Source organism: Oxyura jamaicensis, chromosome 5 (genome assembly GCF_011077185.1).
Source record: "Oxyura jamaicensis isolate SHBP4307 breed ruddy duck chromosome 5, BPBGC_Ojam_1.0, whole genome shotgun sequence".
Taxonomy (NCBI): Eukaryota; Metazoa; Chordata; class Aves; order Anseriformes; family Anatidae; genus Oxyura; species Oxyura jamaicensis.
The window spans coordinates 42,105,512-42,123,810 of record NC_048897.1 but is presented as its reverse complement, the minus strand read 5'-3'; the positions used below and the strand labels follow the sequence as shown (position 1 = coordinate 42,123,810).

Below are 18,299 nucleotides of genomic sequence, written 5' to 3'. Positions count from 1 at the left end.
TCAGGTTTCCAAATCAGGTTTTATTCATGTGCAGGAGTACAGGAGCGGATCTCCAGCAAAAAGGATCACAGAACTGGTCTAGCAGTGCAAGCGTTGTCACCTCAGGGTATCAGTAGTATTAGTATACTGTATAACTTTGCTTATCAAAGCCTTATCAGCCTTATCAGCCTTTGCTTATCAGCCTTACTGGCCTGTTATCCCACCGCTGCTCTGCACCAGATGGTGCATGAGCAGACCCAAGGAGATCTCTGGGAAGTTACCCTCCTGGTGTGGAAACCACCACGGTAACTTGTCAGTGCACACACCACGTTCTCTGTAACACTGCCAGTGCCAAACATGCTGAATTCCCTTCATTTCATGGTAGATCTTATGCCCAAGCTCCTCTCAGGTATCCACATATTTCTGGAAGGTGGGATTTTCACATTATCATTTTTCCCCTAGCACAGCCAAGTTGAAAGGCAGCGCAGAGTGAACAATTTTGGAGCAGCTGCAGGAAAGGCTGCAGGACGTTCTCCTGCCTCTGGCTCAAGTTGCACAAGCATTTCTTCGAGGAAAGGTCAAGTTCAAGCAGCGTTTGATTCTAGGCCCTCACTCCCAACTCTGCTGTACATTCTAGGCTGTATGATCCAAACATTCATGTAGCTTCACAGTGAGCCAGGTGGGGAAAACAATCCCGGTTAAAATGAACCCAACGAGACCGCCCCAAAAGACCAGTGCTGCCTGGATTGTGAACCTACACTCTGACCAACTTTGGAAGTAGAAGAGACTGAAGAAAAATGAGGCAGAAGCAACAGGAACAATTAGTGGCCATGATCTCTGATTTTTGTTTCAGATCACTTCCCAATCATTTTTCTCATTTAAAGCAGGGATGGAAAAACTGTTTCACCACGAGAATAGCTCCAAAGTTCTCTTCCTAAATTCAATCCAAATCTTGTGCTCTACTATGTTTTTGATTTCATTGTGTAAACACAACATTCCCCTAACAAGGGCTTACTTAGACCATGCCGTGTTGTAAACAAACCGAGGAAATTATCCACTGGGATTTGACTCGATCGTTGTGTGGAGCTCTCAGGGATACTCCAGTGAAAAGATGTCCTTTTAAAATTCTGGACAGTACCAAATAATCCCCCAGGAACACAGCAGGCTTTGTAATTCCTGGTAAACTTCCAGATTGAAAATGTTCAAATATATCCAGAGTGAATCTCCTATGGTTTTCTTTCATACATGATGAGAAAATTAGGAAAATTTCCAATCTGGCAATCCTCTAAAGGGGCCTGTAAAATCTAACCTTTGATTGCTGTGAAGATCTACGAAATCTGAAGAAACTCAGCCACTTCCACTTCATGTTCCCCTTCCTGACGGTCACGCCTGGAAGCCTTTTGGAAGGCTCCTTGGCTTTAATTTACACATTACTCCATCTAGTGGTCGAATGGTTCCAGAATCCAAGAGTTTAAAACTCTGCCCTGGTACCAGCTGGAATTCAAACCTCTGCAGCAACTTTGCCATCACCACTTTCGCCTCCATCTGTTAAGAAGAAAAGCAAACTTGTTATCAGCAAATAGAGCTTTGACCACTGCTGCTTAAATTCAGTGTGCTATGTCATACCGCATTGTCAATAAAGAGATCTAAAACTTAAAATCCTGGGGCTTCCTGGATTTGATGACAACTGACAGGCACGAAGATCTTCCTCGTGTTTATGATTTTAGCCCGCTTTTGGCAATTGGAGTGTCAGCCCAGCCACTTTAACCTGCCAATTTTGAGCACCAATGCTTAGATGAACTCACAGCACATTTCTGATTGCAAGGTAGAGACATGCTGTGCCTCTGCCTTGTGTAGGGTCAGTACATGTCCTGTCTCTACCTTGCAGAGGGGAGAGGGTTGGTGCATCACCAGTATGGCCAAAGTACCAGCACGCTATGAACTGGCACAGGGCTTGCTAACAGAACCTCACTGCAGAACTCCTTACCTGTGCAAACACCTGCCCGATACAGGAGCGGGGTCCCAGCGAGAATGGAAAATAGGAGTAATATGGCCTACAGAGAAAAATATTCAAACTGTCATGGCTTTGTCATAAAGAAAGAAGCAAATACTTCACCACCACAGCAAGTAAATAATCAAAATGTCACCACACCTAGCTAACTTGTCAAGGCAATCTCCAAATTAACTTTTTCATTTAGAGCAGCAGTACAACTCTGAAAAAAAATCCCAAATCATCACAGGACAGCCCATCACAGGACAACGATCCATACGACTATTGGTCCTGTGGGCAGGTCTGAACCACATCAGCAAGAAGACATTTGGTTCAGGAAACCAGACTAACTCCCGTCTGAAGTAAAGCCCCTGAACAACAAAAGAGTTAGATGTAGGGGCCTCAGCACCAACTGTTTTGCACTATTTGGATACGGCTTCAGTGTTCAGAGAGTCATGAAATCATGGAATATCTTGCATTGGAAGGGACCCACAAGAATCATCAGGTCCAACTCCTGGCTCCACAACTCACACGAGTGTTACTCATACTTGGAATGGGAAAACAGTTTTACTCTGCTTTCTTCCCCTTGAAATCTCTTCCTGTAATGGTTCCTTGTGACATATGTAATAAGGTGGAAGGGAAATAACTCACTTTGGTGCATCTTTGCTAAATCGGTCTGGATTGAAAGTGAGTGGATCCTCAAAGTACCTTTCCATCCGCCCCATGATATAGGTGCTGAACTGCCAAGAAAGAGTTTATTTGCATTAGTCAGCAGAAGCTTACTGAGAAGGCCTCTTTGCCATCACAGATGCGAAAACATCCCTAGAGCATGCACTCCTCAGGCAAAACCGACTCAGGTTCCCAATTCATACCTCTGTTTTGGCCACAATTTCAGTGAGGCCAGAAGGAATAGTCAGGGAACATTTTGGCCTCTGATACACACACATGTTGCATGTGGATCCACTGCAGCAGGTAAAAGCTGCTGACGGGGGATGTTGCTGCAAGACTCACAATTACTGTTGTGTTTGCAGGAATCCTGACACCTTCGATGACGTTCTCCTTCTCTGTCCAGCGTACCGTCCCTGGGACAGGCGGGTATAGCCGCAGCGATTCCTTCAGAACCTGCATCAGCAAAAAGCACAAAAGATCAGTTAGTTACTACAGTGTAGGAAGCAGAAATAAAATGAATTACTTCCCCATGGCCTTTCACTCTGGCTAAACGGGAGCTTTCGACTTGTAGAACCGATACTGGTTATCCCCCTTGGACTCCTGTAGGAAAAATAAATGACAAAGTCACCTCCTTTGCTTCAGACCTGTTCTTTCTTATGACTGGTATAAAAAGTATAGAAGAAAAAAGAAGTGAAAAGCGCGAGAGATACCACGCATTGAACAGATCTAACACCTAAAGTTGGGTTAACGGCTAAGTGAAAAGCTACTGGGAAGGAAATTCAGAGGGAGTATCTGAGAGTGAAGTTCATGCACCCGACGAGCCGTGCTCAGAGCTTGCTGCCACCAGCACGGGTGGCTGCTGCCACCTCCTTCCCACCCTCAGCACTGTGCTGCTGCCTTTGTGCTGCTGATGGTGCATGGGGAACTGTGCCAGGTCACAGCACCAAAATGACAAAAAAACAACCTGGCAAAGAAAAATGAATAAAGATCAGTGAGAAAAAAGTGGAACGAGACCGTTTCTTTTGGTGGCACTGAGCTGTAAGAATGGCTTATTTCATGAAAGTGAAGCCTAATTAACAGTGCACATTAGCATTGCATTGCAAATGCAATTAACGGTGTGTATGCACGAGTGAATTAATGAAAAAGAAGAGTCGACAAAAGGATTCAGAATTGCTTGAATGACAAGAGAGGAGTCCCATGGTCTCTGATCCTCCAGGGACAGACTGGCTCTCTGACCAAGGGCAACTGTGATTTTGCTTGTTCAGATCCAAGCTTGTTCTGTTAAATAAACTGTCTGCTTTGAGAAGCTCTCATGTGATCTGTCTTAACACTGAAAGGCTGATACCTAGTCCTAATTGGAGTGGTGTAATTGTGATGATGTTTGGAGAAGTCTGGAGAAACCTGCTGGTTTCTGCAAGCACACAAGGATGTCTTTTCCTCACAAGAAATGGACCTTTGTAATTTATCCACCATCAAAGCACCGTGATTTGGGGGATGGGACATGGCAAATGGTAAAACACTGGCACCCAGCTCAACAGGGCAGTTTAAGAGAAGAGTGATGGTGGAAGACTACTAAAATAACAGGAACATTTAAGCAGGGAGAGCAGTTGCCAGGACTGTGATTCAGCCCCTCTGGAGGGTTACTGGTGTTCCCCCATCTTGTTAAAAAAGACATGCAACACGAATGCTGGCAAGTAGCCAAGCCCTGGCTTTACAGCTCATTACTAACTTTCTATAGATAAGACCTCTTTTAGAACCAAAGTCTCTCCTTTTTTTTTTTTTTTTTTTTTTTCTCTCTCTCTCTTTTTTTTTAGTGACTGGAGAGGGTTTAAAGACTGAATAATATAAAAAATGAAATTGCAAAAGCTAGCCATTATTTTTGGTTGTCTTCAAATCCTGCTTCGTTTATTGCACTATGATGAGATCATAGTTGGAAATGCTTTAATAATAATCAAACAAAAATAGAGCTGGGAATTTGGGAACTGCGTGGGACTCATGCAAAGGTTGGGCTCAAGGTTGCAAACCGTTCTTAAAATATGACCACAATTTCAGCTTAAACAGGTAGGGATTAAGCAACTCCGCTCTAGCTCCCTGGCTGGTAATAATGAAAGTAAGCAGTGAAGGAATTGTGTGGGATTTCGGAATGAAATCCTAGGAGCATCCTTCCCAACAAGGCTGGGCTGCTGCAGACGGCTCCCTGCCTGCTTGCTTACTCTCTGAGGAGAAACACTGTCGGCATCTTAGTGTTGCTCCTAAAATCTTAAAAGCGTAGGGCTCCTCTTAGCAGTCGCATCACATGGCAGGAGCACTACCAAACAGCTCTGACTGGTATCTTACCTCACTTCCACAGTACCTGTGATAAGTACTTCAGTTTGCCAAGATCCTCATAGTTGATGTCTCTCTTGGCACCGAGGACTTCATCCACTTCGGCCTGAACTCTACAGTTAAATTAAAAAATGTTAGCTGCAGACACCCATTTTTTGCTAGGCAAACTGACAAAGTACATTTTTTACTTTCCAGACATTGAGTCGGACTTTGACTTCCATCCTCAGGCAAAATGCCTACTGATTCCCAGCCAGCCTGCCTGAACTTGTGCCTCGTTATCAGGGAGCAGTAATGCGCACACAGCACAATCGAACCAGGCAGCATTCGGGACCGGCTTCATATAAAGGCTTTGAGAAAAATCACTTAGGTGGAATTGAAATAATTCATCCCCGAGCTTCCTTTTAAATGTTAGGTGTATTAGACTATCAAACTGTTTCTTTTGGAAAGGAGGCTAGAATTTATTAGGAATTGATCATAGCTTTTTGATAATCCTTACAATTAATTTCACCTTGAAATTAACAGTGAGCTGGCTTTGCAAGGGAGAGCGCCCGTACCTTTCCGTTATTTCAGGATGCTGAGCCAGTGCCATTACTGTAAACGACAACTGATTGGCAGTGGTTTCATGACCTAACAACACAAAGAATCCGTTTAAAGGTTAGTATGAAATAAGATGATACTATTAAGGTCTACCTGTGTTATTGTCAATAGGAGACTTTAAAAGTCATGCCCCAAACAGTAAATTTCAGGTATGCTAGAAATTAACTGAAACACTAACAGGGAGGTAATTTCTGTATAAGTGCCTTTCAAGAAATTTCAAGAACAAGACATAGCTGGTAAAGATACAAGCTGTCTTGTTCAATTCATGGCTGCAGTTGTTATATACGGCACTGACTGGTTATGAATTCCCTGTCAGCGAGGGTCAGCACTAATGCTCAGCAGAGGCCAGGGAGATTCAGTATTTACCTCGTCATATTATTGGACACATAGTCCTGTTGAGAAGCAAGGATTTACTGGTTTTGAGGAAAAACTGAGCTTCTAACAGTCTTTCTTTGAAATGTTTGCTTTATGTGGATTTTTTTTTATGTGGATTTTTTTATGGATATGCATATGTTCTGTTTTAAAGTGCTATAGAAAACAGACTTGTTTAAAGATGTATTTGTTGAAAAATGTCTTTTTTACAAAAGAACAGTATCTGACCCAATCCCATGAGGTCACCTAAATCCTACTGACTTGCCAGATCAAACTTTCTGCGTTCTTTACCCCATGTACCACCTTGGCCTCTGCTTCTCCTGATGGCCTTGGCAGTGCCCTCTCCTACCTGGCATTAATTAATGCCCTGAGGGCAAGAATGGTGTTCACTTGTGTGTGAGGTGAGGTGATGTGATGTGAAGACCCCTGCTTGCACCCCAGCAGGCAGGGCTGTTCCCGGCACCACCACCCTGGCTTTTTTTGCTGTGCTGGTATAACAGAACAAGGATAAAACTTAATTTGCCTATGAGGAAATGAAGAGTTCTTTTCAGACTTTGCTCAGCTGGTCTTAAATCAGTATAATGGTGCTGTCTTCCAGCGAAGTGACTCCTGGTCACAGCAGCATCAGGAGGGAACGAAGCTCTCATAGGCAGCCCAAGACTGAGTACAGCTTCCCACATTTCATATACAACTTTTAAAGTAGCTACTAACCCGCAACAAAGAAAGTGACAAAGTTATCCAGAATGTTTTCATCATCTCTAGTTTCCTCCAAAGCTGTCAAGACAGAAAAATGAGTGAGATTAGAAAATGACCCTGTACCCCAGCTGGAAGAGTCAGGGCACTCTGCTCCGCTTTGAGCATTTCTTCGGACGTGGAACTGGGAGGGAATGCTGAGAGGACTACTCGGTGGGGACCTGTGACCAGTACTTGATCCAAAATCACAAAACAAGGAATTTTCAAAACAAGTCCTAGTACAACTCTCCAGTGTGAAAAAATACACGTTTCTGAAGTCATTAAAGGAGGACTGAGTCTCAAAGTTCACATCCCCAAAATAAATCTTCCCAAATCTCAGGAAAAGCATGCCACAGACAAATTAACTCAAAGAGCAATGAGTTTCCTACCATCTCCTTTCAGTATCTGCGTAAGAATATCTAACGTGTCTTCCTTCCCACTCTGGATGGCTTCCCTCCTCTGGTCAATGCACTCCTTTCCCATGCGCCGCAGCAGCCTCAGGCTCTCCCGGGCCTCCTTTATCATTTTCTGTTTTCCTGGCATATACTGAATGCAGAATTTATTTAGTCATTTTATTCCTTTTGCTGGTAAAAACAACGCCATTGTTATTTTTCAAGTGAGCACTCATTTCTATTTTAACAAATGTGTGTGCTGTCCATGGAAAAAAGTGAATGTCCCCAGAGTGAAGCGTTTGGGCTAAAATGAGAAATATTTCAATCTGTGCATGCTGACGTCCTGCCTTATCAGAGATAGCATGTTAAGCACCATGAGCAAAATTCCTCACCTCCCCAAGGAAAGAAACTGTAGCACGTGGCACAGGATCCAACCTTTGGACCCAAAAGGGAACACAGGAGCTCTAGAAGTCTGAACTACAGCTTTCTTGAGAAGCGGTGGAATTTAACTTAACCATTTCAGATTTCATCCATAATTTCTTAGTACATGAATATTAGCCCAAAATACTTTTTTATGGTAATAAAGTTCAAATTTCTTTCACCTTGAGTAAAGGCTGAAGTACTTCTTGGACAAACGACAAGGACATTCCAATTTTTTCAGTGATGGGTGTGAAAGTATAAAAGGAGATGAGAAGAGGGGGGCACACATGCGGGGGAGAGGAGAAGGCAGAAAGACAGAAACAAAGCGTTAAATAATACTATTAATTTTGCAAGTGTTTTAAAGTGCTAATTAATTTTATCTCAATGCATTTTGGAGGAAAAGAACTGCTGCTGATGTTTTTCCTGTCACGTATGGACCACACACAACCCCAGCCCCATACAGAGGCAGAGGCTCCAACTGGACATGAGAGAGGACTGACGTGGGGAGCACACAGACCTCCACAAAGGGGATGCGCATCTCAGTCATTCCCTTCATAATCATGGTCACAGCATGTGGGAACGGTGTCTGGTCATCACTCAGCGCATTCAACTCCAAGCCAAAGGCTACCTGAGGAGAGGGAAAGAAAAAGGGAGCCACTTCCTAATCCTCCTGGCTCAGCATGGCTGGGATGAAACAGCAGGATTGCCTCATGCTGACTGTCTTTTACCAGAAAAATGCCTCAGGGTAGGTTCTGCCCTGCAGGAGCCTGGGAGGGAAGGGTGATAGCTATATTAGGCTTCCTCCTTATTTGGGGGAATTAAAATTACTCTCAATTCATGTTTCACATAAAGAAAGGAAGAGCTGGTGTCAGGCAGACTTCATGCTGACATATATTAACACAACACGCAACAAATAGCAGTGTGCCTCTTTTGTCTGGAGGGAGGGGAGTCACGAGGCTGTAAGGGTTTTTGCGAAGGGCCCCCTGTGCAGCATGCTGCTGGCCACACTTACACGACATAAACCCTTCTCTAACTGCCCCTTCCTATGTCTCAGTCTGAATGGAAGTACCTCATCTACTGCCTCAATTCTTCGGGCCTTTCTGGGTAGAGATCTGTTTCCCTGGCTCCAGCTCCTGATCCTGTTACTGCCATTCCTTCCTGCTAATTGCGAAGGAAGCAAGAAAGCAGACAGCTGGTACCTTTGCAATGACATCCAAAGTCACCCGGCTCATCATCGTCAGCATGCTAAACTCTTTCTTTCCATCTGCCTTTTCCTCTAGCTTCTCCATCAGCTCCTCTGCTTTTTCATTAAAAGTTTCCATCAGGCCAATCAGGTAGCTGAACAATTAATAAAGATGAGTGATGGGGGCTCTGCGGAGGACATCTTTGCTCAGGCAAAATTATCTTATTGTTTTCCACAGAAAATTATAAAGAATTTATTTTAATTTATATTGTTTTAATTGTATTTATTATATTATTATATTTGATTATATTATTGTTTTAATTTATATTGTTTTAACCTTAAATTTATAACAAATTTGCCTTACTACTTTAAAAAAACAAACATAAAATGAGCTAAATTCCTCTTGTAGCAGCCCAGCTCTATCCTACCACGTAAACAACAGCAGCCATGGCAAAGGGCTTTGGCCTGGGCATGTCGAGGCAGATGGACAAATCTTCAGACCCTAAATGCAATGTGTCTACTTCATACAGGCACTCACAAGCAAACCAGACCAAGCCCCAACGTATTAATCAAGCTCTGTCTCCCACAGGGAGTCACTCAGACAGGTGAATGATTAGGCTTGCTCACTTCACATAGCTGAGGTCTGTTTTCAAATGGGATAAAGCAGCCATCACTGCATTCCTGGGACCTTCCTGCCATCACTGAGTTTGTATGGGTGTCACTCCCACAGGAAAAATCCGGTCCCATTGTACTTGTCAAGGGAACGATGTGTTACAGTCAATGTAAAATACAATTTTGAGAATAAATGGGTTTTCTTTTTCTAAACATCAAAAAATGGATTAACAACAGTGAGACTCATGAAAATACAGTAGAAACAACAGATCGATCACCCCAGAAATGTTTGCCTTACGTTCGGCTGAAAGCTGGATCCATCACCTTCCGCTGCTTGTGCCAATGCTCGTAGTTGCGATCAGTTACCAAGCCATTCCCCAGAAATCTAGCATTTAGGAAACCAAGGGAAGGAACAGTTATCAGAAGGGGAGGCAGCCCAAGCCTGCCAAGTCACAAAGAGAACTCTTCCACATCTACTTTCTTCTATTTTTCCTGTGTGCAGAGTACATTGTTGCTGCAAGTACACAATCCTTTCATCGTTGTGGACAACAACGGAATTGCAGCTATGTTTTGCCTGGTATGTGCGGACTGCTGAGTGCAACAGGGGATGCTGGCTCATTACACAGGTTTCCCAAAACAACTGTTGTGCAAATAATTAACATAATAACTGAATTATTCTGTTTTCAGAAGCATCAAGATAACAGAAAACTCCCCTTTTCTACCATTTTGCTTAGGAGCTGGAAACTCCAGGCATTTAGAGCTCTAAAATTCAAGTGAGAAGTTATATGATGGTCTTCAGCAACCTATTCTGAAACTAACCGAACATCCACAGGGGAAAAAACGTAAGATCAAGATAAAAAATCCAACATACCCTCCTGCCTGATCAGGAAGACATTCAACTTGACACACACACATTCAGCATCATTTAGTAGATACCTGTTGCTTAAATATGTCTGGAATTAGTCATTAATCTCAATGCTAAGACAAATGGCCTGACTCAAAACGAGTGTCACTTCTGTGCCTTCATTCATCTTTCACTTATTTTCAGATCACAATGGCTTCAGATGGATTTTTCCTACCTTACACCGAACATGTTGAAGATACGACCATAGACCAGGCGATCCTTAGGGTACTGCGGTGACATCAAGAACTCCTAAAATCAAACCTCAGGTCAGTGAATGCTGAGTGCTCTCTGTTTCCCAGACAAAACATAAAAATCCACTCACACATTTGCTCTTTTCCTCCTGTAGCAACAAACTACATGAATTATTTGGTGTGCTCCGATTCCCCAGTTTCCACACTGGTAACTTGTTTTGCATGCCTGTAGCACTTTTTGCCCAGTGACCTGGAATCTCCCTCTATGATTATTACAAAGGTTTAGAGGAAGAAATCCAGCCCTGTTGTGCCTTGTTCTTTTGAGTTATTATGCTCTTGCAGATAGTCTGCTTTTCAGAAAGGGTGGATGCTTGCTCTATCTGCAGTTTAAAGGAAAGTAACAAAGTAAATCAACTGATTAAGTAAGAAAATAAATCTGGACAGCCGAGGGTGCAGGCCACCGCGCCCTTGTAACCCAGCCAGAGCCACGCTCCCCGAAGGCACAGGCTGCTGCACCTTGCTGCCCTAACCATCAGACACCACCGCTCTTTTTTGGAGGGATGGGCTGATCCCCACTGCCAATTCTGTTTTATTCTGCAGTACCTTTACTCCTTCAGGACTCAGAATCATTACTGAGACTCTGTGAAAAGCATTAAACCTTATAACTGGTCCATACTCCTCTGACCTACAGAAAGAAAAGGGAAAAAAAAGAGAATTATGGTACAAAACACCAACACCTAACAGTTCAAACCTAACAATTTCAAGGGGCCAAAGGAGCACGGACTTGAAATTACTGCAGACTTGAGTGAATAATGCTGCTAAGAGAAAGATCAATGCTTTCTTTTCTGTCTGGTAATTCTACTGACCTTCTGAAGGATGCTAAATATGTAACTCAATGCCTCTGTGCCTTGTTTTCCCAATTCGTATAACAAAAGCTACCCAAGCCTAGCTTACTGGTGTGTCTCAACTTACCACTGCAAGAAAAGATCATGTATAAGCTCCTTTTTCTCCAGCATTCTCCAAAAGATTGGCAGATGTCCAAGTAAAAAGCTGCAGAAAATGAAGTTAAGAGTGTCAGGAGGATGCCAAAACAGGGGTTTGTACGGATTGCAATGCTCAGAACTGATATTTCGGGAGGGATGGCTGTGGAAGGATGTGGGGTGAGCTCCAAGACCCTGTTGTTTTGCTGCGGTCTAATGATGCAAAGAACATTTTGGAATGACGCTAGCACTGGGTAGATGTTCTGTTTTTAAATGAAACAAACACGCTCCAGATTCTTTGCCGAGGGAAACAAGCAGGGTAAACCCAACTCCATTTCTGTGGCCCTGTTTATAGCCCTGCATGTCTGTGTGCCATTTATTCAGTATACATCCTTATTCTTGTTGCTCATCAGACGCAATATGTGTTGCTTGTGGTTTTCCTCCTGGTAAGGACAGGTAAAAATAACACAGTGATGCCAGCACCCAGCCATCACCCAGATAAGCTGGGGACCTTGGTCAACTTGGTGCCCCTGCGCAGCCAGGGGGATCGGTGCAGAGAGGCAGGACAAAGTGCTGCCTGGCTGCACACCCACGGCGGCTTTTTTCTGAGCGAGACTATGAAATGTTGAAGGAAAACTCAGAAGGATTCACTGATTCATATGGAAATCGCATAAATGAATAAAAAGGGTTAACTCTTCACATACAATAGCTGTATTCAAAAGTCAGAGATCAGTTTCTTCCTTCAGATGTGAGCAGGGAATTCCCACAGGCTTTGTGCACATCTGAAGGAAGATTTGGCCAAGCTCCTCTCCAAATCAAGCAAGCTATGCTAGAGATCTGTTTTCCATTTGAGACACAGAGAGCCATGCTATCATCCTCTTCAGTATAAACAAGCTATAGGGGAAAAAACAGGCTCTTATTTTATTTCTGTTGGAACCGGTAGGTGCTTAAAATAACAAGCACTCAACAAAGTTACCCAACATCTACAGAAACTTTTAATCCTTCCTTTGCTTGACTCCTCTGTTGTAACTGGACTCCAAAAAGACAAAAAGCTCCAAAGAAGACAGTCCTTTGTTAGCCAAAGCTCCGGGAACCACTCTATCTGCAGCGTATGAAACAAGGTCCCACTCACGGCTCCCCTTGTGTGGCTGGGGAGTTGTGACAAACTGGATGTTTTGTCCTCTGTCCCATCACTACCCAATTCAGTTAGGTGCTACAACAGGCCAAGAGCATTCATCCGCTAATGAGAAGTCACAACTCCTTGCTCTTACTGCATGCCATGAAAAAACTAAGCAAGGGCTTGGTTTGGGTTATATAATTAAGTGACATTACCATCTGAAAACATGCATTTACAAAGAAATCCTTTTTTCCATTTCTTACTATTAGATCTCCAATAAGAAGCAAACCTTTGAAGAGACAACCTTATGTCTTTAAAGGGGAGCCATTCACACGGCAGAAACGACACAAAGCCACTATGACTCGCCTTTTCAGCCTGTTGTGCACAAGCCTCATTTAGAGATGTGCTGTGTTAGTCCGAATAAAATGCATCAGCCCAGGAAATCAAGGGTGTTAACATAATCTTGTCATCACGCAGCCATAAAAGCTGAGACAAAGTCTGAGGTTTTGATAAGATCCTCCTGCACTTCGTCCTAAAACAAGGCTTTCTTAAGTTTTTATTAAATGTAAGAGACGAGAATGAAGGGAAAGTCGTGTGGGATGCAGTAACACCGTGAAAAGATGCAGGCTGTGGACTGAGTGGCTGGGAGCAACTTTGCCAACAAGAGACCTGGGTTCGGTCCTGGCAGCTGGATGCCAGCCAGCCTTTCTGCAGCCTCGTCTGAGAAGTGTTTACATTTGGCTGAATCCCATTTTAGCACCGTGAGATCGTGGAGTCATTTGGGTTGGCAAGGACCTCTGGAGGCGACCGGTCCAGTCCCTGGCTGGAGGCCAGAGCTGCATGACTTTGCTCAGGGACTCATCCAGCCACTCGTGCCAGCGTTTGAGCACAGGAGGGTGAGGTTGTTTTGCCTCACACCTCCAAGAAGACTCTGGCCCCATCTCCTCACAACCACCTGTGCACTGGGGAGGTTACATCAGCACCCTGTGCCACCTTTTTTTACAAATTACTTACCAGAGCTGGAGGTATTTGATCGTTCCTACCGAGGATATTTAGGAACGGAAGTGTTTGTGCCACATGTACTGAAATGGGGGTTTTGGACAGTCGCTGACAATTTATACTTCTGAAAAGCTATCAAGTACTGTGGGCTCACAGGACAGACAAGCTTGCACATAGAGACGTCAGTACTAGAAACCTTCCTGTGGAGGATCTGAGGCTGATGGCCATGATCACACCTCAAATCCTGGAGAAGGGGCAGAAAGGCTGCCACAGGGTTACTGCCATTAGGTTAGGGCGTGACTTCACACCTCAAAATGCACCTCAGGACAAGCAGGTTCAGGCACGGCAGGATCCACCACAGCCCAAAGCATCGCATCTGGCCCTGATGACACAAGTAGGCTGAAAACTGGGGATAAGGCCCTGTGGGACTGCTTGTGTCCGAGAGCGCTGGTGGGGTGTCTCCCGGTGTCACGCTGTCAGGACACCTGCACCCAGAGGTGCGGCTAAGGGGACGCCCGGGTGCCGTGAACCCAGTGACGGGAACCCAGATGGGTGATGCCGGCCCCGAGCCCCCCCGGCCGGCCTCACCCCCCGCCCCCCGGCGGGGCTCCTCGCCTCTCTCCTGCCCCCGCAGGGACACCGGGACAACACGGGGACACGGGGACGACACAGGGGCGCCCACCCGGCTCCTGAGCCCTTACCTCTCGCGGGGGGCGCCGGGGATGTGGTCATACTTGGCGTGGACGTGCCTCACGTAGCAGCAGTAGAGCCCGGCCGCCAGCAGCAGCAGCAGCAGCAGGAGCAGCGCCACGGCCGCCAGCCCGCCCAGCGCCGCCATGCCCGCGGCGGCGCCTCCCAGCGCCGGGTGCCCGGCTGAGGGCGGGCGGGGCGAGCCGCGGGGACACGGGCGGCAGGCCGCGGCCTGGCTCGGGGGGGGTGGCCCCGGGAGTGCGTGGTGAAATCGTGTAATTAGTGCGACTGTGCAGCTGTAATAGTGCTAACGCTTCCTCCCAGCTCGGCACAGGTGTTGGAATCGGGACGAAGTGCAAAGGAGGTGACTGCAAGGGTCTGGGAACCCATCGGTGCTCTGGAGGTGATGAACAGAAACAAACAGCACACCGAGCCCACATCTAGCCCTGCTGCCTGCCCCCGGGGGTCCCCCTCACTGCTGGCCCTGTGGGGACAGGAGCAGGACACCCCACTGCCTGCGTACCCCTGGCTGACAGGCAGGCACACCAACCGCCTGTCACTAAAGGACGTCCCCATTCTCATGCTCCTTTCTCACATACACCTTACGCAGCCTGCCAGAGGCAGGATGCTCAGCTAGCTGGATTTTTACCATGTCTTCTTCTATTTTGCTGCCCGTGGGTCTCTGGCACGTTTCTCAGCAGGAATTTTTATCCCTCCTTTTTCCAGTGTGGTGCCTTTCCCGAGGCGTCCTGCAGCATCTCCCACAGGGCCGTACCTCTCCGCAGTACGAGGGAGAGGATATAAGTCATGGCACACCTCACTTGGCTTCATCTGATGCAGCAGATCTGCCAGGCACCCCCAAAGGTCAGCTCACTTAGGTTTTCAAAAGCAATGGCTGTGCAAAAAGGCCATGATCTGCTGTTTTTCCTTGGTTTTCCAGTGTCATTTCTACCCGTGCATGAGATTAGCTGATCAGAGATAGCAGAGAAGTGCTGTCAAAGCAACAACAGCACATGCTGGTGTGAGAGATTTTAATCTTTATTTCATTTTTGTTTCACAATGTAAAAAGAAATTGCCACAGAATCGTAGATCACAAAAAAAAGCTTGAAAACCAGGCAGATAAAATAAATTGGACTGGCTTTGTGATGCGAATGAGGCCAAGGAGAGGTCTGGTATGGCAGGTGTCAGAAGATGACAGATATCCTGCCGAAGTCACCAGGAAGCAGCACTTCTCAAGGCAGACATGGCCAAAACCTCCCTGCATTTCGGTTCCTAGGCCTGGAGTTGGGTGGCATCAGTGCAGCAGGTCCCTGGGGAGACAGATGGGCCAGCTCAGGCAGGACTAGTAATAAACGCGTGGAAGCCAGGCAGGAGCTCCCGGGCTTTCTCCAACCGCTGAGCCCCCAGCTCTAGCCTGCAGGCACCAGGGCTGCTCCGTGGGCACGCCAGCGCTCTTCTGGCCTGGCATTGCATAGCACAGGTAATGAGTTAGGTGGTAATACAGCATCAAAACCTCCAAGAGCCACCAGGTCTTGGCAGTGCTCAAATGGTACAAAATGCTAGAAACCACAGTCACAGCTGTCAGTACGCAAGAAGGCTGTATTTTGTTTTAACATTGTTTGGATTTCTGTTAAATTTAATCTTAACATTGATTTTTCTTGAGTCAGTACTTCTTTCTTTGCTTTGAAGTAACTGCAACAACCCTGGAATGATTTTCCCTTGTGTTCTGAGCACACATTTCCACTTTATTTTTTTTTTTTCTTTTTTAATCCGGAAATAGTCTAGTTGGTATATTCTCAAAGACCAACACTATTATCTAACTACTGTTTCAATTTATCTTACTTGAAAGTAGATCTTATTTCCTGTCAAGGTTGCGGTGTTATAACCTCTTGTTTTCATGGAAAAATAAAAAAAAATAAAACAAAAAAGAAGCTAACATTCCTTCCCATTGGGTCAGGCAATATACATCATGATCTCAGGATGTGAATACCAATCACTGGGGAAGATATAGCTAATCACAAGAATAGCATCACCCCAAGAAGGTGCTAAGAAACTAAAGCTAGGTAATGAAACCCCATCTTTAAAGCCACTCAGTGAGCTTCCTGATAAAGTATTGATTTTCTGAGTTTCATTGATGATTTTTTTTTTTGAGTTATTCAGGAATAGATTGTAATTATCTGTAGTGTTCATTCATTTGAAATCACTCTCAAATACTTCAGATGGAAAATTCCTGCTTGTACCTTGTGTGCAAGCAGCTTGCGGGGCGTATTTAATGGGTGATTAAATGTTTGGTGTTTTTTATGTTTTGATGGGATAGAGAGGCCATGCAATATAGTTCTCATCCCTGATTACAACAAGCAAGTTAACAAGCTTTCATAAAAACTTTTGCTTGTATTCTAACATGCTTTACATACCCTGGAGCGAGGGACGTGATACAAAGGCACTGCGCTGTTGGGTTTGCCCTCTGCCTGGGACCCCCATGCTGCACCAAGCAGGAGCAGCGCCTGGGCCCGCTGCCTTTGCCCGTCTGTCACTTTCCTGCTGGGGACTGAACTGCCATCGCGTGGACATTTTGCCAACTTGCACCTTCCCAGAAACACAAAGAGCAAGGGAGGCCCGGGAGCAGAACAGCAGAGCATAAAGCTGGGAACCGACGGCTAAGTGGTGTGAAGTTACAAGGTGAATTTGAAACATCAGTCGTACCTAGGATTCGTGCAAACTCCTCTTCTCTTTTAATTGTCTTTTCCTAGACATTAGGCTAGGAAACGTTTACTGTTTTCTCTCGAGAGGTCCAGCACTGTACAGGCTGCCAGTGTGGGCAGCAAGGAGAGGGCAGAGCAGAGGCTTCGCTTGGCAATACCAAGGCTGGTATCGTGGGGCAATCTCAATTTGCCAATAAATACATCTCTAAATAAAGAGCTTTTAACTTTACTGTTAAATGCCTCCATCTGTGCCACCGGTTCAGTGCAGATGGTGATTAAAATAGTGCCACTCCTGGAGAATTTACAGTCCAGCCCAGGATCACTGGGAAATGTTTCCTGGAGCCTCCTTTATCAGCATGGCTGTAGGCAAAACAAATCATGCTTTTCAGAGCCTGACACCCAGTCTTCTCTGAGGTGCCAGATTGGGTATTCTTTCTCTCTTTCTCAACATCAGAACCTTTTTTTTTGTGAACAGTCATCCAAGCCATGCTGTCCAACAGATTACTGTCTGCTCCGCCCAGCTTTTTGAAGTGCTGATTCTTCCAAAACCCAGCTAGATGGAGCCGTTTCCTGCCCAGGTGACAAAGCACCTTAGGGCCTTGATGTCCAGGCTTTATCAGGAGAAAGCCTTTGCCTTTCCCCTCCTGCGTGGGTGCACGGAAGGAAGGTCCCTGTGGGCAGCACTGGACCTTGGCACCCTTCAAGGCCATCAGAGCCACCTCACTCAAGCAGGCAGGACAGGAAAACTCAGAAAAATCATGTGTGTTATAAGGGAACTGAGCTACTCACAGAGCTTTTGCCACAAATTAAGCTACACGGGCACCAGAGACAACTGAACCTTTGCAGAACAAACTTCGAGTGGGCTTAGGTACTCACCCAGTGTGGGCAATACAGCCCTTTGGGCAGTTTCACCCTGAGTGGCCTGCCACCCAGCTCCCATATGCTGAGCTCCACAGGACTGGAAGGGCAAATTGATCCTTCTCAGTCGATAAAATGTTCCAGCACAGAGTTAGCAAGCAATTGGTAAGACTGTCAGTGCTGAATGAAGACAGCCCAAGGACTCGGGCGTTGCCACCCCAGCTAATGTCCCTGAGGTACGAGGTACTTGATGTCAGCACTTACACCTGGCTGACCACTGAGGATTCTTTTCCTTAAAAAAGGTGTCTCCATTTACTACGTTATTGTTACGGAATGATTGCAGTTTCCATCCTAACTGCTTCTCTGACTGCATTAAAACGTTGCTGGAGGCAGCTCTACAGCTGCACCTGTGCCCCTGAGCACAGTCTAGACATGAGAAACCTTGGGAAAGTCATGTAGAAGGCAGCAAGGTATGGACACGTGGGCTTGGAGTCTTATTTAACAGAGAAAAATGTGAATTCTTAGGACTTAAATTTGGCATGTTGCTGTTAGTTACCAAGCAATGCTTGTATCCCTTATAGAAAATA

At 45.5% G+C, this 18,299-nt stretch overlaps 1 protein-coding gene across 1 annotated transcript; it reads right to left on the bottom strand.

Moving 5' to 3' along the window:
- LOC118168145 (cholesterol 24-hydroxylase) lies at positions 1-14,349 on the bottom strand. Its single transcript, XM_035328312.1, has 15 exons — positions 14,164-14,349; positions 11,339-11,416; positions 10,970-11,051; positions 10,351-10,424; positions 9,570-9,656; positions 8,676-8,814; positions 7,994-8,104; positions 7,054-7,210; positions 6,644-6,706; positions 5,518-5,590; positions 4,992-5,076; positions 2,981-3,091; positions 2,621-2,709; positions 1,967-2,033; positions 1-1,524 (listed from the first exon to the last, which is right to left on the bottom strand). The coding sequence occupies exons 1-15, from the start codon at positions 14,298-14,300 to the stop codon at positions 1,363-1,365; spliced, it is 1,515 nt and encodes a 504-aa protein (XP_035184203.1). The 5' UTR covers positions 14,301-14,349; the 3' UTR covers positions 1-1,362.
- Positions 14,350-18,299: the final 3,950 nt, after the last annotated feature.